We start from the raw sequence: 23,868 nt of genomic DNA, 5'->3' as shown, positions 1-23,868 counted from the left end.
TAACTCAACCTGCAAATATGAGTTGCAGGATTAGTGTTTGTTGAGGCATTTCTCTCACTACAACCCCGGAAAGGTTCTTTTGTGACAAATCTGTGGTAGACATTGTTACACCTTCATTGTTACTGAAGGCAAAGTCTCCATTTACTGTTTAGTTGGCAAGTCAATCGATTTTGTACTGAGCTATTACAGTGAAGTCTTCAGAGTTGCCAGTTATTTCCCCAGACTCATCCTCATGAGATTCTCCAGCACAGTACCTGAACTGTGTGGTGTGATAATGATCTGAGAATGCTCATAGGCTGGTGCTGACCTCCCTAAATCTTGAGATGAAACCCCGTTGGTATCTGTAGCAGTGACTACTGTCTTAAAACCAGAGTTCAGTACTGAGTGTGGAGTAGGCTGTGTGGAGGGTCACAACAGGCTTTCCTGTTTCTCCATGGAGCTTCAAGAACGTTGCTCGGCATTCCAGCCTTCACGTTCTGGAGCAAGGATCCTCTCTCCTCCCACAGTCTTTGCACAACACACTCCTCCAATTTGCACTTCTTCTGGCGAGGGTGGGGAAGTGTCTTGTGCTCTCACCAGTCACTGTTTTATGGCTTCATTAGGGCAGGGCAGTGATATGTGATGTTTTACAGTTAGACAGACGTTGTCCTGTTGGTGTTAGTCTTTTTGAAAAATATCAGATAGTGGGTCTGTTCTTGTTAGCATTAATATCCTCTGATGTGGTGTTGTGGTAAGGCTGATGTTTATATCAGGAATCTTTGCCAAGGGACTTAAAAGTAAGCATGGTTGTAGTAGTTCCTTTTATTCTGGTCAGCACTTGGCAATGAATCAGCAAGCTCTTGTTTGGGAGTCTCTTGGATTGCCTTGTTGTGTGAGCATCTCCCTGAGCCATCATCTCTGATCAATCATCTAATCCATTCCAATAGCAAAGCAGTCACATATGATGTTGAAAGTGCAGAAATTGCAAACAGAAGGTCCTTGGAACTATCACAAAACTGCTTTGAGTGCTCTGGAGGCAGAAGGACTGCTCTGGGCAGAGGGAGGGAAGGAAATAATACCTTCTTCTCTCCTTCACTGGTATAGAGATGCCAAGAACCTCAGGATGACAAGAGTCAGTGAAGTTGTACCTCACTAAACTGGAAGTTTCATTTTGCTGGAGTTTGTATGGCTGTAGTGGTTTTACCAGCTCGTTCACTCCCCCACTGCCCTGATGGGGAGGAGAATGGGGCCAAAGCAAAGCTCGTGAGTTAAGAACAGTTCAATTATTGAAGTAAAATAAAACATAATATATATAAAATTAATCTCAGACTAATAATCAGCTTCTGTTTCTTTTGGGGTTTTTTTTTGTAATTGCTCCAGTGGGTTAGAAGAATTAGTTTTGGTTTTCCCAAGTAATTTTTTTTCAGTGTTAGTGGTTCCTTATTTGTGGCTGATGAACTTCATAGGAGCAGTGGCTCATCCTTGCAGTGCAATCAGCAGGGTGGTACCTTGGTGTACCAGTTCCTATCCCATGGACTTCCTGTTAGGAAAACTAGACCCTGGGATATCTAATTTGCTTATCATTACTGAGATTTATGTCAAAATCACCAATGTTCTCTGCTAAGGGCTGTTTGCTTTTTGCTTCCCCTCTTTGCAGCTGAGGAGCCAGTAAAAGATGCACTTGCTCCCAACCTTTTTTTTCTGTGCTTGATTATCCCTAAATGCTACTGTGTTACATTTGTTCTTTAAGCTGAGGCTAGAAAATAAATCTTATGGGGGGGATGCTCTACTTTAATGTAGGACATGAAGCAAAATAGGACTGGTTAATTATTTTAATACCCTGTGGTTCTCCTTGGGCATGACAGAATCTATAGAATGAGGGAATATTGAGGTGTTGATAAGAAACTGGTGCAGTCCACCTGGGATAGGGATTTATTTTGTGTTTTGGAACCTGATGTACCCATCCAGTGTTTTCATGGGTGTCTGTTCCTGATCAAAAGACAAATCACCACTTAGAATGACGCTATTTCTACTGGGGCTTTGGGGTTTTTTCTCGCTTTCTCCCTAAATTAACCATGATTGTTCCTTGTTCTGTTTTGATGGAAAGCCTTTAATGAAGTGTGATGATTTGAGGAAGTGCTGTCTCCCAACCTGTTGTAAGCCAGACCCTTGAGTAGAAGGAGCCTTTGTGTTTTCGTTACTCCTCCGTCACACTAACTGAATATGAAAGGCACACTTGGTGCAGAGTGAGCAGCTCTCCTGCCTTAGGATGTACATACTTTTTGATTTTCTTGCTTGCTTTGCTTTGCTTTGAGCCCGTGCTGTCTCATGTTACCTCTTTCATTATCTTTTTCCTTTTTCATTTAGCTCAGTATACCCAGGATGATGGAATTAATTTCCAGTCCCATAGTGTTCCTCTTACCAACACTAATATGTCTCTGGAAGATCAGAGAAATAAGTTTTTCATTCCACGTCCATCATAAGTTTATTGAGAAACTGTTGATCTTCTGTCCTAGTGTTTTCTTCTATTACTTTACTGAAGATCTTTGAGGGTTATGATCTTACAAAAGTCAAATCAATTCTCAAACAAAAAGTTTTGCCTTAAAGGCAGTTTATGACCTGGAATTCCAGGCTTGAATTTATTTCTGGTTTCATATTTTGGGACTGTGAAAATGGAGGGGGAATGTGCTGAGGTGGAACTGGGTGCCTGGGCAGGTTGACATCTGCTGCACCTCTTAGACTTGATCCTACAGCCATTGCTCCTCTGAGAACTTCAACAGTGAAAAACATTTGACGATTTGTGCAGGAACAAACTATACTGTGTGGTTTGGTGAGCCCAATCTTTGGAAGGTTTCTTCTTAGGAGCAAGAGAGGGTTTATTCAGCAGTTGGTGCCCAGGTGAAATTTTGAGACCTTCCTCTGCGGTCAAGAGATTGTTAAAACTGCACTTTATATCCGTCCTTCTGCCTTGTTATTAACCCTCTTGTTGGTGCTGTGTGTTCTTGTCTCCAACAGTCTCCAAGTTTTCCGTGCAGTAACAGATTATTATTTTAAACTGTGTTGATGTTCTCATGCTTGCTACCTATTTTTTATTTTATATTTTTGTATCTGCAGTAAAATCCATGTGTCATGTCCTGGACTCAAGATTTTGTGGTCTAAAATTTGAATTAAATGAACACCCCATTATATCACTTGTAAATGTAAAGCTTTTTTTTTTTTTTTTCCTGAGAACTTCTCCTTTCCTGCCCTGCCTGCACAAATGAAAACAAAGTCTTTTTCAGTTCTGAGATGACTTAAAACTTCTTGGTTGGCCAAATAGCTACTTAAAACTTAATTGATTCCCATTTCAAGAATACGCATGTGAAGTTTAGACCTTTAGCTACTCAGTGAGAGCCAAGTTATAGACCAGGTTTGTCCAGTGTTTATATTGGAAACTTCCCTAAAGTTCACTGCACAAATCTGGCCAGGCACCCTTAGAATTGTTAAATATTTTGTTGCCAGAATAACACAATTATTACATTTAGTATTACGTCTAGTTTTACATCTAGAGAGAGAAAAATGCTTGGCTTTAGGGTGCTGTAGGCTTTATATAATGGTTTATTGTTCCAGGTGAGGACTGAGAATTTCTGGAATATTTTCCTCTTGCACTGTGAGATCCTGGGTAGGAAAAGCTGGTTTTATTAGAAATAATACACTCAGCTTTGCTAATTTGATAAATAGGGCACATGTGCCTGTGAATGACTCCCTTTCTCATTTGTGTTTAAAACAATGCAGGGCCTAAAGCACAAAGATCCTCTCTAAGGAAGGAATTCTTTCCGTTTCAGAGATGAAAGTTTCAAATTGATAGTATGTGGTGAAAACTCATGTTGCCAGTTTTTCTGTCCAAGACAAGACAGGACAGGCCAAGAACTGAAGTGTTTCAGGATCACATTTACAGTAGTAAATAAGTAATTTTTTAAAAGTATGTTGATCTTATATTTGCTAGTCATTTCTCTTAAACTCCCTTTAATATATTTGAGTTTGCTTTTTCTGCTAATTTTAATGTATGAACTGAATATATTTTCTAGTTAGGATTTTAATTTTTGCTGATTATAAGATTATCTGCTTTTAAGAACTGTAAAGTTTTAAGGGGCTGTATAGTAGTTAAACATTATTGATTATATTTCTGTTCCACAATCACAGAATCCCAGACTGGTTTGGGCTGGGAGAGACTTTAAAGCCCATCTCATTCCACGCCCTGCCATGGGCAGGGACACCTTCCACTATCCCAGGTTGCTCCAAGCCCCATCCAACCTGGCCTTATTTGTTGTAGAAACTCCACAGGATCTGTGACTGCAGTATATCTGCCAGATAGCTTAACATTTTTGCTGTCAAATTATTATATATTATATATATTTTGTATAATATATATATGTCCAGTGTGTGGCACCCAGGGCAGCTGAGCCTTCAGCCCAACGTGTTGGTAGACGTTTTGATTAGACTTAATAAGATGCAGTTAAATCAGTGTTATTGTGGCAGTTATCAGTCAGTTTTTGTAGATTAGTAGATTCATTCATTTATTGAAGAGGAAAAAATCCATTAGGAGAAGCAGTTTTGCAAACAGAAGGTTCAGATGTGGGCACTGCGAGCATGGACAAGGTGGTGGCACTGGGGATGGCTCACCTGTGGTACCACCACTGGTATCACTCCTGCTTTCCTAAACCTCAGGAGTTAAGGCAAGGCAAGTGCTCCCTGTTGTTTCCTGGGGGTGCGGGGCCGGGATGCCCGGAGGAGAAGGTAGGAGCTGCCGGGAGGTTGGGAACGGGGAACTGTGGCTGTTTGTTTGTGCTGTTCTCAGGGAAACAGCCCTGTGCTTACATTCTTTGCAAGTTAATAGGGTCGCACCAGAGAGTACACCTGACTTGGATGACCCTTTTCTCCTCCCAGAGTAAACATTCCCTCCTAGCCCAAGTTTGGATCAGAGGGATCAGCTGTGTTGAGTACTGAACCTGGATTGGAGCAGGGTGAAGTGTTCCTGTTCCTTTCCCTGACAGTACTCTGAGCTGTGGGGAACAGGACCTGAGAACATCTACCAGACCTGAGTGTTGGGAGATATTGGAGGTTTAACTTTACAGAAGTGCCTGAGTTCAAAAGCCAGCTCAGTAAGTAAAAGGACCTCAGTCTAACACAGATATTTACATCTGTTTAATTTAAGGAGTACACATTTGCCTAAGAGCTGGCAATGATGTGTTTTACTTCTGTAAATTGTCACAAACGGTGTTTATGTGAAAAATGCTTTCACTGAAGCATTGCACAAACCCAGTCCCACAGGTGAAGGTCTGAGCCCTGCCAAGGGCCCAGGAAAGTACAAGAACAAACACCTTCCTGGGAGAGCCCTTTGCACAAACCTGGCAGTGTTTGCAACTACCTGTGGAAAATGCTGTTCAAATCTTTACTGAAATGTGTTTGCTTAAATCAGGTTTTCATTTTAAATCTTCCTTATGTTCTCATAATTTTTTACATGAAACCTCATAATTATCCCCAAAGAAATGTTCAGTACAGACTTTTCTTCCTCTCAAAGTTTCAGGCAGTAACTGGGAAATCATGTGGAATCATCTGATTCACAGATGACTTTCAAAACAGTGTTCGAAGCTGTTTGAAATAGTATTTCCTGCTACCTAATCATCATAAAAAACTACCAGTGTTACTCTTGTAAAATAGTACAGGAAATGCAAAAGGCAAATATGTTCCTCTTCTTCTAAGTAGGACAGAAATAACTTTTTTTGAGTGTTCAGTGCCACAGTACAGCTGAGCTGCACAAAACAGCGCAGAAAGTGTCTTCTTAGTTTCTCATGACCGAGAATGAACCATCTAATTCTCTTTAGGGAGATGTCCATAGTCAAATCCCCTACCTGGCTTGAATCTTTGGCATATTTTGCTTTTCAGAAACCACATCTTTATCACACCTGATTAGAGGAGTGTCTGGTAGCTGGAGAAATGCTGCCATATTTTATTAATGTAGTATTTGACAGCTGTTAACTAGTGAAACCAGAGATAGGTGCTCGCTTGACTAAAAGGTGTGCACCTGATACCCGTCACGGAGAACCCAATTAACCTTTAGGCTCCATATATTGAATTACCAACCTGGCTGCTGGAAATTGGCTGCAAATAAACTTTCAGACAAAGCTGGTTTTGCTTGCTCAAATGGTCTTTTGCTATTGTGTGTGGAATTTATCAAACTAAATATATATATAAATATGTAAATACATATCTCCAGGTTACTCCTCATGGTTTGTCGTTGGGGGTAAAGAATGTTCATCTCTGCTTTCTCACCACTAAACTGCCAATCACTTGTGAGTTTTGTGGGGCATGTACACCTTGGTTTTGTTGGGAATAGCTATAGCAAGCTGGTACACACCTCTTACACTTGCTTTACCCATCCCTCCCACTCCTCTCTCCCCATTAAACAGTGGGAGCAAATAACACTCTTGGGATCAATTCTCCATTGAGCATCTGCACAGTAACTGATAGAGGATACTTTCCAGGGGGTATTCTGGGCACAATTATCTGCTGGGTGAAAGAATATCTATTATTAAAAGAGTGAAAATCTGTTGAAGTGAACTTGAGCAGTCACAGGAAACTAAAGCAACTGTTGGATTTTGGGCCAGCGTTGCCAACCCGCAGTAAACTGTGTGATGTGATGCTGCCGGTATTTCTTGTCTGTGTGGTATTTTAGCTATGCCAGTTGTACTTCAGAGAAACTGAGGGGGTTTTGCTATTTAATGAACTGTGATGTTATTTGTCTTTAGCAAAAGACAGTTGACAGGACACCCTTTTGTGTTTATGTGACCTCACAGAGTGAAAAGTAAATTAATCAAATTCAGTAAGCCAGTTTTTTACAGGAGATAAAAACATTGCTGCAGTAGTATAACCAGCTCTTCTAGAAACAAATATTTGATAGTGTTTCTATGGTGAGATTTTGTTTGTTGGGAAAGTTATTGATTTTGTTTGAAATTCAGATGAATTTGTACACTTGTTTGGTCTGGTGACTTGTTTACCTGATGCCACTTGTACTTTTCTCTTGCAGGAAATCCACGACTTGTTTAAAGATTATGAAATCAAGTATTGTTATGTGGACAGAAATAAAAGGACAGGTAAGAACTTAAAAACTTCCAGTGATAGATGCTTAAATTCTGTGAGGAACATCATCTGCAGTGTATGAAGTCATCAACTTCTCTCCTGTCAATCACTTGGACTCTTTGTCCCTCAGGGCCTCTGTTGGTGGCTCAGTTTTTCATCTTTCACTGAAGGCTGTGGGAAGTTGGAAATTTAATGATGTTGGCCAGAAGTGAGTTGGTTCACTGTGGTCTCCCTTAGTGAGTGTCTCTTTGGAACAAAACTAGTGCCAGCTGTCTGAATTCCCTTGAAAAACTGATCCTGAGGCTTCTCTTAGGACAAACCATGTGTGCCTGAGGGGAAAACATACCCAGATGCTTTTGCAATTTGCTCGCATCAGAAAACACTTTTTCCCTGTGAGGGTCACCAGGTTGCCCAGAGAGGTGGTAGAGTCTCCATCCTTTGAGATACCAAGAACCCATTTGGACATGGTCTTTTGGTGGGTGATCCTCTTTGAGGAAGGGGTTGGACGAGATGACCCTGCCAACCTCATCCAGTCTGTGATTGTGTGAAGTGTTTTATGGGCTGAAAACCCAAAAAGGATCTGATAACCCCAAAGTGAGAACTGGAGGTTGTTGTCAGCAAAGATATTCAATAGTATCTGTAATGTGCTGACTTCAGTAGAATATTTAATAGTAGAATATTTAATTTAGTAAATAATAGCAAATAACAGTCTAATAGTAGAATAGTAAATAATAGACTAATAGTAGAACATCTAATTTAGTTCCCCAAGTATAAAATTTTGTTGGGTTACATGTAGAGGTGTTTGTGTTTCTGTAGCCACTTGTTGAGTTAATTGCTCGTGATGTTCAATTAATAATTCCAGCCTTTAGACAGATATGCTGTAATATATATTTATCTATTGCATCTTTGGGGTAAACCTCAAACTCTTATTCCTTTTGGGGCTTTCAGGGGGGAGGCAGAGATGTAGTAAGTGCCTCTGAAGCTATAGGAGGTATAACCTGTGTTGGTCTCTTGCAGCATTCGTTACTCTGTTGAATGGAGAGCAGGCTCAGAGCGCCATTCGGAAATTCCACCAGTATTCCCTGCGTGGAAAAGAAATATCTGTGCAGCTCCAACCCACGGATGCCTTGCTGTGCATCACTAATTTACCCATTTCATTCACCTTGGAAGAGTTTGAAGAACTTGTGCGTGCCTATGGCAACGTGGAGAGGTGTTTCTTGGTGTACAGTGAGGTCACTGGCCATTCCAAGGGCTATGGCTTTGTGGAATACATGAAGAAGGACTCTGCTGCAAAGGCCAGGCTGGAACTTCTGGGGAAGCAGTTAGAAGAGAGCACTCTGTTTGCACAGTGGATGGATGTGAACCAGCTGACCACAAACCTTATTCACTCCAAGTGCCTTTGTGTAGATAAATTACAAAAAGACTGTGCTGACTCAAAAGAACTGATTCAAGCTTTCTCCCTGAAGTACAAACCTGTGTTCTGCCAGGTGTGTTGGGTTTCTATCTTATGCAAAATCAAGGTTTCACTCTTACTGTCTTTGGCTTTTGTTTTTCATAGAACTAGTGAATAGTTGTGCATCTGCAATGTGAGATGTGATACAAATGCTTTACTGGTATGGATTTGCAGTGATGCATATTTGGGAATTCTGCAGGATACCACTCCCATGAAGTGCCAGTAAAATGTTAGTAAGACATTCCCTCCTCATGTAATTTATTGAAAATAATTTTATTTTTTGAGAGCTTTAAAAGTGATGGGTTTATTGCTTTTTAAAGCCAGAATGTATGAAGTAGTTTACCTGAGATATATGTATATATGGATTTAATGAATATATTAAGAAACCTCCACAGATATTTAACCTGTGTTTTACCTAACTGAGGAGGATACAGACTTGGCACCTCATAGTGCTGGGCTTGCCAGGGATGGAAGTGGTACATCTGTAGGAAAGTTTGCAGGTACAGAAGAGGTAGATCCTTACGGGCCTTTGTAGTGTAAATACTTCCTTCTCGTCCTCATGGCTTGGGAGATATGAGACCACAAATAAATGTTGTGGTGCAGACAGAGTACCAGAAACAGGCAGTGGAAAGAAAGCTTTCCTTGTAGTCACACAGTTGTGATTTCCATTACTGGGTTGCTTTTGTTGTTTTTTTCTTTCCTTAAGTCTCTCAGAAGGCTGCTCAGGGACTGGGAGGCTGCTCAGGAATTAAAGGATAAGAACCCAGAGATTCCCAGTCTGAGAACAGAAGGACCATCAGGCTGTCTGGCCTGACCACCTGCAGGCCACCACATCCTCCTTAGTGCTCTTTTCGAGACCCTGTAATTTGTAGTTGGCCAGAGTAAATATCCTTAGACTTACTCGATCCAAATATACCAGGAGATCAACAAATTGAAGGTAACTCTTTCCAGAAACTGCCCATCCTCTGCTGTTTTGAACTCATGTCTCTTTTCTCAGTTGGATGCATCTGGCTTCAGCTTTACATCACTGATAACTAAATTGAGGAGCTTTTACTCCCTGTTATTTTCTTCCTGTAAGAAGGTATTAAATGCTGCAATCAAGTCTCTTGCTCAATCTTTGTTTAATTAGCTAAACAGATTGATCTCTTTAAGTCTTTTACTTCAGGGCTTTTTTTCCAGCTGTCAGATAATCTGTTATCAGCTCCTCCAACAAATTTCCAACATCCTTTTAAAAATTCTGAACTTCAGAGAATACCAGGCTTCTCTGATAAAGGTGGGTTTCACTAACAGGATTCTGCTGTGCAGTTAGAGGCACTTAAAAATTGATTTTTACCTTCATAGTAATACTCGGGTCACACGTGGAGTAGGTAAGGAGAGTCAGTTTGTGTCTGCATCAGTAAATGGCACTAAATACATATTTGTGTAAAATCAGGAGGGAGGAGGTAGGTAAGCAATAGTTCAAATTTGATAGATGTAAAAGGGAAGAGGGTGGATGAATTCTCATCACCAGTGCTAATTAATTATGAGTGAGGTGACCCAGAAATTAAGGACAAAGAAAAGAGGAGGAGGAAGACTCAACAAAGTGTGAAAAAAGCAAGGAGGGGGATGTAACATGAGGGGTAGAGATATAAGGGGAAAATTAGGAGAGGACAGAGCAGCAGAAACCTTGGTGGGGAGGGAATTCCAATAGAAAATGACTGGGAGAAGTGTTTTTGTCTGGAAAACTCTTTAGTATACCTCTTGTGCTGCTTTCATGGCTTAGTTCTGCTCGTAACTCTGATCAGTATTTCATCATGTAGATGCAATCTTTTACCTGAGATATTTAGCTGACCTCACAAAATAAACTCTGGTTTATTTAATTTTATTTAATCTTACTCATTTTATTTCATAAACTCTGATTTATTTCATCTTATTCCACAGTTACCATTTATTTCTAAATCAGTTTGATTTTTCCTCTGTTGACAATAGAAATATTCAGTCAGGAAGAGCTGAAGCCAGACACTTACACACTGATATTAGGGAAAATGGCTTTTCCCAAGACTTAGAGGAAAGTGTTTTATCCTTTGCTTCAACAAAATGGACCAGAAAACCTTTCAAGAAGGTCTCCACTGTTATCTGATAGGGGCAGAGGGTTTTTTCTTCAGTCCTGTTTGCTTGGGAAGTTTAAAATACCTGAATTCTTTGCAAGAATATTGGTAGCTGCAGTTCCACATGTAAAGGGAGTTTTTAACTGTGTTTTAGTTTCAATGAAAGTAAAATATGTATGTTCCGTAGCTTCAAACCTGTCTATTCACAAGTACCTCAGGTCTTTACCAGTGCACCTAAACTGATATTGAAGTAAAATACAAATATAAAATATAGACACACAGAGATATATTTAGCATAAACACATCTGTGTTTATGTATCAGTGTGTCAATATATGTATTCTCCAGAGCTCTGGCTTTAACAGTGCCAATAAACATCTGACCATCCCCTTTTTCTTCAAAAGCTTTGAAATTTAATGTTCAGCTCTTATTGTAAGTTTGTAGGGCTTCTTAACTGGGAACAGGTTGTTTTCATCCAGTGAAATCTAGAGATTTCCTCTCTTCCCCTTCAGAGCTGGTGTCAGGGTATCATTTCTATTTATTTTGGGACTGGAGATTTTGACCTAAGCTTCATCCCTCCCTTGTCACCCTCTTTTTTTGTTGAATTTAAATCTGCTCATTCTGCTATAAAACTCTACAAACAAAGGCCAGAGCACTGTGTAACACGTAAGCCTGTTTCCAGTCTGCTTGATTGATCAGTCTGGCATCTTCTCTTGGCAGTAGACACAACCACAGACTTCATATTCTCCTAAAAGGCACCAATACTGGTGGAATTTGCATTGTTGCATGTTTCAGCAGCTGCCCTGGAGCTTGATGAATGACATTTTGATTATTGCAGGCTTCAAAACTGAAGAATAATGAGTTTATAATTCTTACCCTGCACAATAAAAATTGGTGCAGCATCCAGCTGTATTTACGATTTGCTTCTGATTCCTCCTTTGTTCTCTGTATATGTGTTGAATGCATTCTGTAGCTGAGGTTCTCCATGAGATCACAGAATCAACTAGGTTGGAAAAGACCCCTGAGATCATCAAGTCCAACCTTTGACATGACACCACCTTGTCAACTAGACCATGGCACCGAGTGGCACATCCAGTCTCTTCTTAAACACCTCCAGAGACAGTGACTCCACTACCTCCCTGGGAAGCCCCTTCCAACATCTGATCCCTCTCTCTGTAAAGAATTTCTTCCTAATGTCTAACCTAAATCTCCCCTGGCACAGGTTAAGACTGTACCATTTAGATTGGAGTGGAGGTGGGAATTGAAGTAGATAAGTATGAATGCCAAATGTCCTATGAAAACATGGAATTCAACTTAGAAGTAACACTTTTGAGACAGAAACATCCTGGTTTGGGTGGGCATTGATCTCGGTATCAGCTGGGAAAGGTTTTGGAAGAGATAAGTGGAAATGCTGCAGGGCAGTCCCTGGAATTGGGCCTTTTGCTCTGTTGTTGCAGTTTGCCCAGGATGAGGACAGTGGCACCGGGGACTTCGCCGTGGTCGAGTACGAGAGCGCGGAGCAGGCGGAGAAGGTCCGGGAGCTCACGGATGGAATGACCCTCAAAGGGAGGAGAGTCCAGGTGTCCTACTGTGCCCCCGGAGCACCGGGAAGGAGCACCTTGGCAGCACTTATAGCAGCACAGAGGATGGTGAGATACCTGCACACCTCTCCTCAGGATGGGTTGGACACCAGATTTGGGACACAGGGATTCCTTTGCTTTAGGAAAAGGAGCCAAGCTTTCGGAAGCGTCAACATTTTGAGTTGCTTGGAGCAACCTGGTCTAGTGGAAGGTGTCCCTGCCCATGGCAAAGGAGTAAAATGAGATAATCTTTAAGGTCTCTCCCAACCCACATCATTCCCTGATTCCATCATTCTGTATAGTCAGTCCAGTTCAGGCTCTTTCCAGGGCAAAGCATGGACACATAGTGCCAGGAAGAAGGACAAAATATGGCCATAAGATATCACAAAGTTACACCTACATATCTCTGGGATTTTAGTAAATTTAATTTTCTGTGAGAGGAATCGTTCTAGTTCAAAACAAAACTAACTGGAAGTGCAGTCGTTTGACAAGCTAAAACTTGGTTTAAAACAGAGAGGAAGAATTTGTCAGTTTTAAGATAAATTTCAAGGTAGGAGAAGAAATAGTTTAATTTCATGCTCAGTATAAAAGAAAGCTTTTTGCACCCACATGTCTTATCAAATAATTTCCTAGAGAAATAATTTGTGTGATAAGTGTTACATGGAGGTGTCTTAAATGCAGAGGCAGAACACTTTCATCACTTCAGCCAGGTCTAAACCACATCTTTATAAGGAGATGAGTAGTCTGCTATAAGTGAGTATATGATGTTCATGCCAACAGTGCCTCTCTTACTCTCCTTTGTTGATAACTCTGTTTCAGTTTAAGATAAAAAAAAATGTATCTCAGGAGAAATAATATGCTTGAAGTTCTCTTGAAATAGTTTATTAGGTGTTTCATTGGAAGGAAAAAGAGCTGGAAATAGGGAAGGAAATGTTTTTTTCTGTATCAAATGAAATGTGTACATTGACATCACACAAGTTTGAGGGATTTACATATATTCTTTGTGTTCTCTTACTTCTAACATTTTTGTATCTCTCTTCATTGGAGATGAGGAACAATAGGAAAGGCTTGCTCCCAGAACCAAATCCAGTGCAGATCATGAAGAGTTTTAATAATCCAGCAATGTTGCAGATGCTGCTGCAGCCCCAGTTGCGTGGCCATGCTGTTAAACCTGGTGAGTTGTTTTAAAATAGAATTCAAAAAAGAAACCCTGTTCTTAGTGGTAAAAGGCTTTCAGCAGAGAAGTAGAAATTCTGTTTAAAACCTGTGCAGACTGTTTCAGTGTATTTGAATAGACAGTTTCACATTTTATGAAAGCAAAAGCAAGAGGTGGTTTGCTACGCTCTTGTGTTCGGGCAGAATTTAGTGTTACCTACAGATGTCTTCCTATTAAATCTGTGACCTCTGAATGTTTATAGCAGAAATGGGCTTAGAAAGGAATATCCTTTGCAAGACTTTGGTGAGTTGTAATCTGATTGTAGATTGAATTTTGCAGCCCAAGTCTTTCTGCTGTTATTCCCAATGTAAGTCTTTATTCACCTGGATGCTGCCATAGCTGTGCAGAGCATTTCATAACAGCATTAGCCAAAAACATTTCTGTCTTCTCATTAGAGGGGTGTGAATAAACACATAAAACCCAATATAATTGCATTTCAAATGGTGAAAATATTAGAAACAGGACCAGGTAATTAGGAGAGTCAAGTGGGGGGTCAGCTAAGAGTGTGTGACACAATCTACTGACAGAAGATACACAGAAAGGGTGTGTGAAGTGACCACTTTAGTGAAGGAACACTTCAGCTAATGCTGAATTTCAGAGCACTTCAGATAATGCTGTGGCCCTGCAATGAGCTCAGGCCTTGCTCCATCTTCCATGGAAACTCAGCTCTGGAGGAGCACCTGGAGAGCACCTTTGAGCTCTCAAATGCTGGGAATTGCGTATCAAAGCTGGGGGTATTGAAAAGTTTCATAACCTTTTCCAGCCTAAATGAGTCTGTGTTTCTATTATAATGATCTTTGGTACACAGGAAAATTTCATGGAAACCAAATTTAAAATTACAGAATAACTCTTACAAAGATTTTTCTTGCCTAACTTGTAAAATACTGCAATTTTTTTGTGTGTTTGTGAAACAGTTCTTGGAGCATCTGCAGCTTTACCTCACCTTATAAATTCAGCAGTTGGCCCCCCTTTTTTGCAGCTGAACAAAGTTCATCAGGTATGTGACAAAAGAACTTTCATCAAAATAGGTATTTGGGAAGATCTTAGCATGAAAAATCCTCTGCAAGTTGTAAGAATTTACACCTAAACTCAGGTGTTCTCATCAAAGCTGTAAGGAAAGCTCTGTGTTTTGAGATGGGCGTGTAAGAGCAGGCTGTGCTTATTATCCACAAGTGAGTTATTTAGACCTAACTGAGCTTCTGATTTATTAACACCTGCAAAGGAAGAGAAAATTTGTCATTAGTGTCAAAACCTCCTCTTTAAATTTGATCTCAAGGAGCTTGGCACATCCCTTTCTTTTGCAACTGCTCATACATCCTTCCTGTAGAGACTTGATTATTTTATCTTATTCAAACCTACAAGTTTATCTTCATTTTAAAGCTTGCAGGGACCAAAATGTGCTACATATGCCATAAAAATAGTGAATTGCAGATGTTGCTTCTTAGTCATAACCCTCCTCAACGTTATAAGCTGTTTAAAGTGTTCTCAGAGTGCCTGGAATTCCAGATGGACACCAGAATTTCTGAAAGATGCTGTGAAGGATATCTGGGATGAGTTTGCCCTGGAAATTGGAGATGGGAATATGCACCCACACCAGAACTCCTCCTTGCTGGATGCACTTGGCCTTGAGCTGAAGTTCTGTCAGGGATTTCTCCAGCTCTGCCAGAAGCCAAAATTCAAATTTAATATTCATGGCAGGGATTTTCATAAATGTCTACAAGGGGCTGGAGTTCAATTGCTTTGACTTACTATTTCTGATGTTTCAGAAGTTCACATTTAAAAACTAGAATCCCCTCAAACATTAGTTATTTCTGCTGTTTTTTTGGCAAACACAGGCTTACAGATCTTAAAAAGACCAAACTAAAATGCAGAGATATTCCTTATATTAAGTATATTTAGCCTTCCTATTTTTTCTGCTAAAAGCTGGTAGGTGAGTATATTACTTCTGAATAAATGCTACTTAATTTTGCTCCATCAGCTGAGCTGCTTTTGTGTATATTAAAAATACATAATTCTTTTGGGTTTTTTTATTAAAATGGCATTTTCAGTTGGTGTGTTTAGTTACTGCTGCTCTGTCTTCAGCCTTGGAGAGTCTGTGCTTCCTTGGAAGGCAATGTGAGTGTTTGCTGCTCACAGCTGGAGACAGGCCTGTTTTACACAGTTAACAGTGGGATTGATGATGATCCAGTGGTTTTTGGCTCTGGAGTTGTGCAGCCAAACAACTCAGTATTTTCTCTGTACAGAGACTTACAAGTCTAATTCTCATCCCGGGAGCTTCCTGTCATTTAATCAGCTCCAAACCTGCTCTGGTAGCCTGAGTTTTATTGTCAGTGGTTTGATTACCCCAATTTCTTCTATTAGGCACATTTTTCTGGTTTTAGGTGGACTTACTTTGGACTATTCTCTAAAGCCAGAGAACCAGGTCACTGTTTTTATTGTCTTTAGATGTTGTCACAATTTAGAGGAACAGGCACCTTTCCAGTCACACTGATTCAACTTCCTGCATGTCTTGGGTTTGTATTTTGTATTCGAGGTTTTGTAAAGAAGAGCCAGTAATTTGGGATGATTATGCCAAAACATTTAAAAAAATAATTAATAAAAATGATTCAGCAGAGGGGATTTGAAGGTTATTCATCCAGTATCTTTTGACTCAAGGTAACCTTTCAACTTATTTAATTTGTCTTAGTTATAAATTATCATGTGCCAAAATAATACATTTTAAGCTTTCTCAATGGTGTTTTCCTCAGTCATACAGCAGTTTTTAAATCTTTTTTTAACCCAGAGACTTTCCTTTGAGGATTCTGACCAAACTGATTTTTCCACTCTTGTGTTTCTCAGAGTTTTACAGTTGGACTGATACATTTTCTTTGTTATGTAGCCAAGTTTAGAAGGAACAGTCACTGGCATTGGAGACAATAAGCAGCCCTGGATAATTCCTACTGGAATTCACTAAGACAATTAGAATAGCAGCTGCATAACTAATCTAGATATGGCACATCTTTTTTTTAAAAGGCACATTTCTGAGTCCAGACGACCATATTAAGGATTTTTCCCAAGGGATTTAACCCTTCCATACAGAGACACAACCTAGGATTGAAAATACTGGTGAGGTGTTATGCAGGAGCTGCCTTCTTTTGGGGTTCCACCTTCATTCCCTGGTTTTGGTCATCTTTCCTATGTAGGAGACTTGATAAAAAATGAGGGAAGCTGTGCTTGTCCTGGTTTGACACAGTCAGTGCCCCATAAATCTATTTTTGCACCACTGTACAAAAAGGTTTGTAGAACAACCTATATTTTACCTGGCAAATCATGCTCAGGAGCTGCTGCCAGAAGGACAATTTCAATAAAAAGCATACATCATTTTGTCTTTTCAGGTTTATTTTAAGCCACTGTGCTGGTCAGGGCACATAATGCTGAATATACCAGTAGCACAGTCTGAACGTGATGCCACAAAATTATTAATTAAGTGGGTCAATTCTGGTGGGAAACTGACCCAGAATATTTTGAATTAAAAATATTGCTATTTTATGGAGTTACCAATCTGTAAGCACTGTGATTTGTAAGCTTTCTAATAGCTTTGGAGCAGGATATCATGTAGAGAGTTGCCAGTGAAAAAAGGGAGGGGGAGGAACATATCTGGATATTCCTGTTTGGAGGCAAAGATACTGTGAAGCAGGGGGTGAAAGTCACTTCCAGTCCCAGCAGAGGCCTGTGAAGGTGGAGGTTGTGGATTAGAATTGCAGTGCAGGGCACAAAGCAAATGTTATGAGACAATGGAGCCCTCCCTTTTTCACAGAGCTCAGAACTCCCTGAGCTCCTCCGGGCTCATCTTACTGGCACTGGAGGTAACTCCAGTCCATCCAGTCTGACTGTGGGGGCTTCAGACACACTGAGCCTTCCCTGTTGGCTTTCCCAGGGGCTGCAGTGGGGTCTGGGCTGTGTTTGGAGATACTTTGAGCCTTTAGAAGCCATCCAGGGGTTGTGAGGTGAAAAAAAAGGCTGGGTGGTCGAGAGCTTAAACCAACTTGGAATAACTTTCTGTGAGTGAAGCAAAACTAGTTGTGTGGAGGGAATTGTTATTTTCCTTTGCTGAATTAACTCAAAACTTAAATTTCTTCAAGTAGTAACATCTGAAAATGTTTCAAGAGTGTTCTGTTCTCCATGACTGTCATCTAACACTTGTTTTAATAATTTCTCAGAGCTCAATTCTGGGGAGCACATCCAACCTGCTGCTGCAGAGCCCTGCCCACCTGCCACTGCCCCAGCAGCAGCTCCTGAAGATGGAAAACATCCAGGCTAACAGTGTAAGGTCATCACTGGAACTTTGACTCTCTTTGGACAGTCTTAAAACTGCTGAAACAAATAATTTTTTCATCGAGTGTCCCTGCCTGTGAGAGGGCGTTGGAACTCAATTATCCTTAAGGTCCCTTCTGACCCAACTCCTTTGTCTCTATGATCCAATATAACTGAACAGTTTAGTGTAGCTGAAAAGATTAACTGAATGTGAAAGTTATAAGAAATAGCTGTGGACAGATTATTTTATCATTTACATAGTTTTTTATTCTTCCTTATAGAAACCAGGTTTGCTGGGAGAACCTCCAACAATGCTCCTCCAGACAGTGCTGGGAATAGGGATGATGCCAGCAGTGAGCTCAGGAATGGGAACCCGAGGAGAAGCTCTGAAGTGTAAATGGCATTTTGTTTCATACCAAATCAGTAGAAATGCTCAGCTTGAAATGATGCATCTGACTGGCTCCCTCTGTACCAAAAGCAATGGAGTTTTAACATTCAGTCTGTGACAGATGTCAATTTTAAATGCAAATTTCTGTGCCAGAGATGCCCTTTATTTTCATGAGGAAAGCCCAGTTGTGATACTGAGGGTGTTCAGACTGGAGAAGAGGAAGCTTCAGGGAGACTTAGAGCCCCTTCCAGTGCCTAAAGGGGCTCCAAGAGACTGGAGAGGGATGTTTGGCAAGGGTTTGGAGGGACAGGACAAGGGGGAATGGCTTCTCATTGTCAGAGGGCAGGGTTAGATGGGATAATGGGAAGAAATTCTTCCCTGTGAGGGTGGTGAGGCCCAGCACAGGTTGCCCAGAGAAACTGTGGCTGCTCCACCCCTGAAAGTGTCCAAGGCCAGGTTGGACGGGGCTTGGAGCAACCTGGGATAGTGCAAGGTGTCCCTGCTCATAGCAGGGGATAGAATGAGATGAGCTTTAGTGTCTCTTCCAACCCAAACCATTCCAGGATGCCATGATCTCTTTTGTTTCCTCCACTGAGCCCTGTATTGTGTAATCTTAGATGTGATCTGAGTAATGGTCATAACCAGGAGCAAGGAAAAGGTTGCAAGATGGGGAGGAGGCCTCTTCTGAATATCTAGATTTTAATTTTGGAGAATACTTTCCAGCTCTTTAGTTAAAAGAATTTTTACTAGTGCCAATTGAGGTGGGGTTTTCCCCTCTATTCCAATAGATGATCCTCTAGGATGTTGTTCCCAGTTTTTTTGAAAGTGAAAGGAAACACAAATTATCATAGTAAATGTTTAGAAAAGCTATTATTTTATTAAATAGAGTTGTTTTCTTCTGGGATGGTAAAAGAATAAAAACTACCCTCACAATCCATGTCCTGGGACAGCTGGGAAATAGATCTGTAGCTGGTCTTCCCATCACTCGGTAAAACCCCCAAACAAAATGTGCTGATAAATCTCGTGTAACAGCAAAGTTTCTCCATTTATGGTTGGCTGCAGCATCTAATCTGCCTCCAATTCCAGCAGCAGCAGGGATGGGCATGCTGCCATTCTTCCCGAATCAGCACATTGTTGGACAAGCCATCCCAGGGCAAAATAATGCTCCAGACAAACCCTCTCCGGGCGAAGCCGTTGTGTCGGGATCACAGCCTTATCCTCAGACCTTGACAACCCTTCCTGCTGGAGCTCTGAGGGCTGGACACACCAAACAACAGAACCAGCTCAAAAGCACTGACATAAATCTGGGGGTAAGGAAGATTGAACACAAATATTTTCTTTCTTTCTTGCATATGGATTTTCTCTTTATTTTAAGAGTTAATGGCAACTTAGTGCAGTTCTTCACCAGATCACAGGATCATCCATGAGACATCTTAAGGTCATTTCAGTAATGAAGAATAGGGAGAGAACAATGATGCTCTTTGGTGGTCCAAGTGACTTAACAAAGGAATCTTCACAATGCTGGAGGGGGTTTTTTTCCATGGGTTTTCCTCATAGTATTTGATGATGAAATTTATCTTGAGGGCAGTGTCTCTTTTAAAGGCTGAAAACTGAACTTGTGGTTGAATTTCGTGGCTAATCAGGAGCAATTCTAGTGTGTGTGTGTGTTTGCATACTTATAGAGAAATATAGATATATTTGTGTGTGTATGTAAATTTTCCACTTTTAATCCTTTCCTCCTTAGCCCCAGCTGACATATTTTTAGTCTGTATCAGTTTTTTTATATATTATTTATTCCCTGGGAAAATGATGGGATGGGATTCAAGTTGAACCAGAATGGCCTGGTTATTTCAGAAGTTTTTTTTCTGCCATTAACAGAATTTACTTTTTTATAATATACATAAATACTTTGACATTTTTGGGGAAATATATTTGTAATTCAGATTATATCCAGTATCAGTATCTGTTAGGCAGCTTTGACAGGTTTGTTCCTATTTCATTTTTGAAATCATTTTTTACTGTAATGAAGTGGAATTTTATGTAGGTATAGATACAAAACATAGGGTGTATGAGTATACATATAGAAAATCAGTGTTTTATTTCAACATTTCATTTGGTTCAAAGGAAATGTGAGCCAGTCCTGACACTTCATTTCCACTCATAAACATTTTCCCCTTTTAAGTCCAGGCTTACAAATGGACTGATCAGTGGGATGTGTTGTAATGGCAGATTTCAGACAACATCATCTCTCCAGGGCTCATTTGTCCTTTATTTCCCTGTGTCTCCAAGTGAAAAGAGTTGATTTTGTCTTGGCTGTCTTTAATGCTCACTCCCAGCATCTGGAGTTGTTATGATGATTATTATTCCCTTACTTGCATATAAAAGGTTTTCTGTTGTTTGTTTGTTTTGTAATGTCCTTTAAGAACTTGCAGTCTGAAGAGAAACATTCCTACAAAATAATTTGGAAGGAAAAAGCATAGGCAGTGGGTCCAGATCGTTGTCCCCAGGATTTATTTTATAAGTTTTATTTCATAGGGCAAAGGTTTTTTTTCCAAATTCTTTTGGGACATTTACCTTATTTCTGACAAATTTGATAAAAATATAATGCAAACTGCCCTGTCCACTTTTTTCACAGACTCCCTTGAAAAAACAGACTTCACTGCTTGGGGAACCACCAAAAGAAATTCGTCTGAGCACCAACCCCTACTTGAATTTGGCAAGTGTGTTGCCTGGGATGTGCCTGCCAGGTAAGCAAATGTGTCATGGCTTTAATTGCAAGTATCCACAGCCAGAGTGTGGCAAATGTTTACTCTGTTTGGGTGGTAAATCCAGTGACCACAAAATTTGTCCTCAAGTGAATCTTACAGTCTGTATCAAAATTTCAGTATCCTGATAGTTAATATTTTGTTTGGGAAGGGTAAATTCTCAGAGGTAATGGGCTTCCCGGCGTAGACAAACTTGTAGAAGCCTTTCACTTCATAGTAGCACTGATTAGTTTGGAGCACAGCCTAATGTGAAGAGGCAAATTTCTGGCTTAATCCCAGAATACAACCTAATTTGTGTGTTTTATACAGCCCGTGTGTTTGTACAAACTGTGTGTTCTTTGTGTTCCCAGCAGCAATTGCCAGCAAAGCCTCCAATCCGCAGCAGCAGACTGGCCTTCCAAACAATGTGGTGGATGCTGCTGTATCTCAGGGAACTGCATCACAACATGCAATGGAGAACTATTTCAGTTACTCTCAGCAGCCTGGGGAGTACACACAGGTACTTGTTTTGCAGCCTGGTTTGTCCCTTGGAGCTCAGCCAGCAGGAATTCTGGCAGACATCCCTGAGATCCCTCCCAGAGCTGCTCATTGTTTTCTCGGTGTGCTCCTGATGCACTTCTTGGCACACATGTGGCCTGACAGCCCTGAGTGCAGCTGGACAGCTCTGCCCAGCATCATGAACCACTCCTGGGCTCCCTGCACCCAAACCCACCCTCCTCTTGAGACTGAAACTCTTCACTGGCACTTCATCTCTGTCAGTGTTCAGGATAGATTTAGCACAAAGTACATTCCCTGCTGAAATCATAACCCTTGGAAAATTGCTTCTTGAGAGCCTGGGCTCAGGGGAGTCACTACAAAAATGACTTCTTATGACTTCTACCTTGGCTTTTGTCTGTCTTCAAAACTCTGAAGTTTTTCTCTTTCCCTTCCTGAGAAGCTTTTAAATCTTCTTGAGCTTTGGCTGGATCCCAGAGAGGAGTGTTCTGCCTTCCAGCAGTTCCTGCATAGCCTGGGGAATTTTTGCAGTCTCTCTTGCTGGTTTCACTGTATGGGGTGTCTTCCCATGTGTCCCACGTGGTGATCAGAGCATGGCCATAAGGGGGGGAGTCTGGGGAGTATTGCAGTGCTGAGAGCAAGTTCCACAGGCATTGGGACACTGATGACCAGACCCGCCTCCTGGGTCAGATCTGGTGGCCAAAAGGGGCTCCAGGAGAGCTGGACAGGGACTTGGGACAATGGTCTGGAGGGACAGGACAAGGGGAATGGCTTCCCATTGCCAGAGGGCAGGGTTAGATGGGATATTGGGAAGAATTTCTTCCCTGTGAGGGTGGTGAGGCCCTGGCACAGGTTGCCCAGAGAAGCTGTGGCTGCCCCATCCCTGGAAGTGTCCAAGGCCAGGTTGGAGAGGGCTTGGAGCAACCTGGGGTAGTGGAAGGTGTTCTCCCCATCCCTCCAAGCAGGGGACTTGGAACTGGATAGTCTCGAAGGTCTTTCCAACCCAAACCATTCTGTGATTCTACGATTCTGTGAACATTTTGTTTTAATCTGATTATGGGCTTTAAATTTATTTTGATGTCTCCTGGAGGTAGTTTCTAAGCCAAATCTGTAAACTACTATCCAAAAAAATCAGCAGTACTGTACTGTTAGTGTTATCAGTATTACCTTGACTACCATGAAGGACTCAAATGGTGTCACATTGCTGCAAAAGTGCCACATGTCACCATCCAGCCCTATTGCACTGTCTACTCCTTCCATGTAACAGGAATTACACTGTACCTGCATCACTGCCAGGGCAGTGGTGCCTTGTGTGTCTTTTAAGCACTTAATCATAGTTTTAAATGTTTGATTTGAGCTTTATCACTTGTATTTAATGTGTTTTGATGCATCTTGGAGAGCTTTGAGGCTGTAAGAATTGTAGACAGCCATGGGAGAGGATTTTTCCTCCTTTATAGGAGGCTGTTCAGCAGTGGTATCATTATGCTCAGGCACCTCACTCTACCCAGGCCAGAGTGGATGGGTTTGAAAATGAAGCCTCTGAGGTGAGAAATACCTTTATTTTCTTGCTGTTTCCACTGGCTGTTTCTCCCATGAGCTGTGAGGCTGCTTTAGACACTGCTTTGTGTGCTGTGAGTGGCTGCTGTGGGGACCTCAGGAATGAGGGGCTGGAGAGTGTGGGATGAGGGGTGCTGCATGGTCACCTGCTGCAGGGCAGCCCTGCACTCCCTGGGATTCATACTCGTATTATCCCCTCTAAAAGCCTACAATCCAGAGTTAGCTGTAAATTCAGGAATATTAAAATACTCCCGCCAAGAAACAGCCCACTATAATGGTGTTCCCAGTGTTGAATTTCCGAGTATTGAAGGACTGTTTCTTGCCCAAACTGAGGTTTCTGTGACCAAGAAGAAGGACACTCTTTTAAGGAATTATGTAAAGTAAACTATCCCCAAATCCCACATTTTGCTCATGGAATCACTGCACACCCAAGCTGCTGTGAATGGCACCTCCTGTTAGTGGACTCAGGTATTTTCATACCTGCTGAGTGCTCATCACTATAGCAAGTAAAAATGAATGATTAAACCTATTTTCTTTCCACTCCTGGTTGATCCTGGATCCCATTCTGCATTTAGGAATCTACAGGTGGATCTTATCCAGACTACAGTACGTGCTTGCAGGTTGTGCCTCCCCTTTTGAGTGGAGCCCAGGGATCCCAGCAGGCATCCCAGCTTCCTCCCCCAAATCCGTTCCCTAAGGTGAGAGGAGATGGAGCAGAACGGCTGCAGATGCTTCTTACTTGTCTTGTGCTGCCACCGAGTGGACTTCGGGCCCACGGCAAGCCAAGGCAGAGCTTTCCCACTGCATTCCTGCTCCTGAGTTGCTCAGAATCACACACAGTTCCTAGTGGCTGTGATAAGGGGTTGGGCAGGATGTGCCAGTGTCAGATCCCCTTAGAGCCCCCAGGTACAGGGGATCAGTGCATTTATGAGTGGTGG

The 23,868-nt window shown here is 41.4% G+C and overlaps 1 protein-coding gene across 1 annotated transcript in view; it reads left to right on the top strand.

The window, feature by feature from the left end:
- Positions 1 to 23,868, top strand: part of RAVER2 (ribonucleoprotein, PTB binding 2) — a 28,188-nt gene that overhangs the window by 2,637 nt on the left and 1,683 nt on the right. Inside the window, exons 2-11 of the mRNA XM_027651816.1 lie at positions 7,046 to 7,112; positions 8,116 to 8,585; positions 12,094 to 12,285; positions 13,264 to 13,390; positions 14,347 to 14,429; positions 17,632 to 17,736; positions 18,007 to 18,118; positions 19,200 to 19,423; positions 20,749 to 20,860; positions 21,229 to 21,377. Coding sequence (XP_027507617.1) covers positions 7,046 to 7,112; positions 8,116 to 8,585; positions 12,094 to 12,285; positions 13,264 to 13,390; positions 14,347 to 14,429; positions 17,632 to 17,736; positions 18,007 to 18,118; positions 19,200 to 19,423; positions 20,749 to 20,860; positions 21,229 to 21,377 — 1,641 coding nt within the window. The remainder of the gene's footprint in view (positions 1 to 7,045; positions 7,113 to 8,115; positions 8,586 to 12,093; positions 12,286 to 13,263; positions 13,391 to 14,346; positions 14,430 to 17,631; positions 17,737 to 18,006; positions 18,119 to 19,199; positions 19,424 to 20,748; positions 20,861 to 21,228; positions 21,378 to 23,868) is intronic.

Source organism: Corapipo altera, unplaced genomic scaffold (assembly GCF_003945725.1).
Source record: "Corapipo altera isolate COAL_440 unplaced genomic scaffold, ASM394572v1 57, whole genome shotgun sequence".
In the NCBI taxonomy this organism is placed as follows: Eukaryota; Metazoa; Chordata; class Aves; order Passeriformes; family Pipridae; genus Corapipo; species Corapipo altera.
The sequence above is the reverse complement of the archived record's forward strand: the minus strand, read 5'-3'. Positions and strand labels throughout refer to the sequence as shown.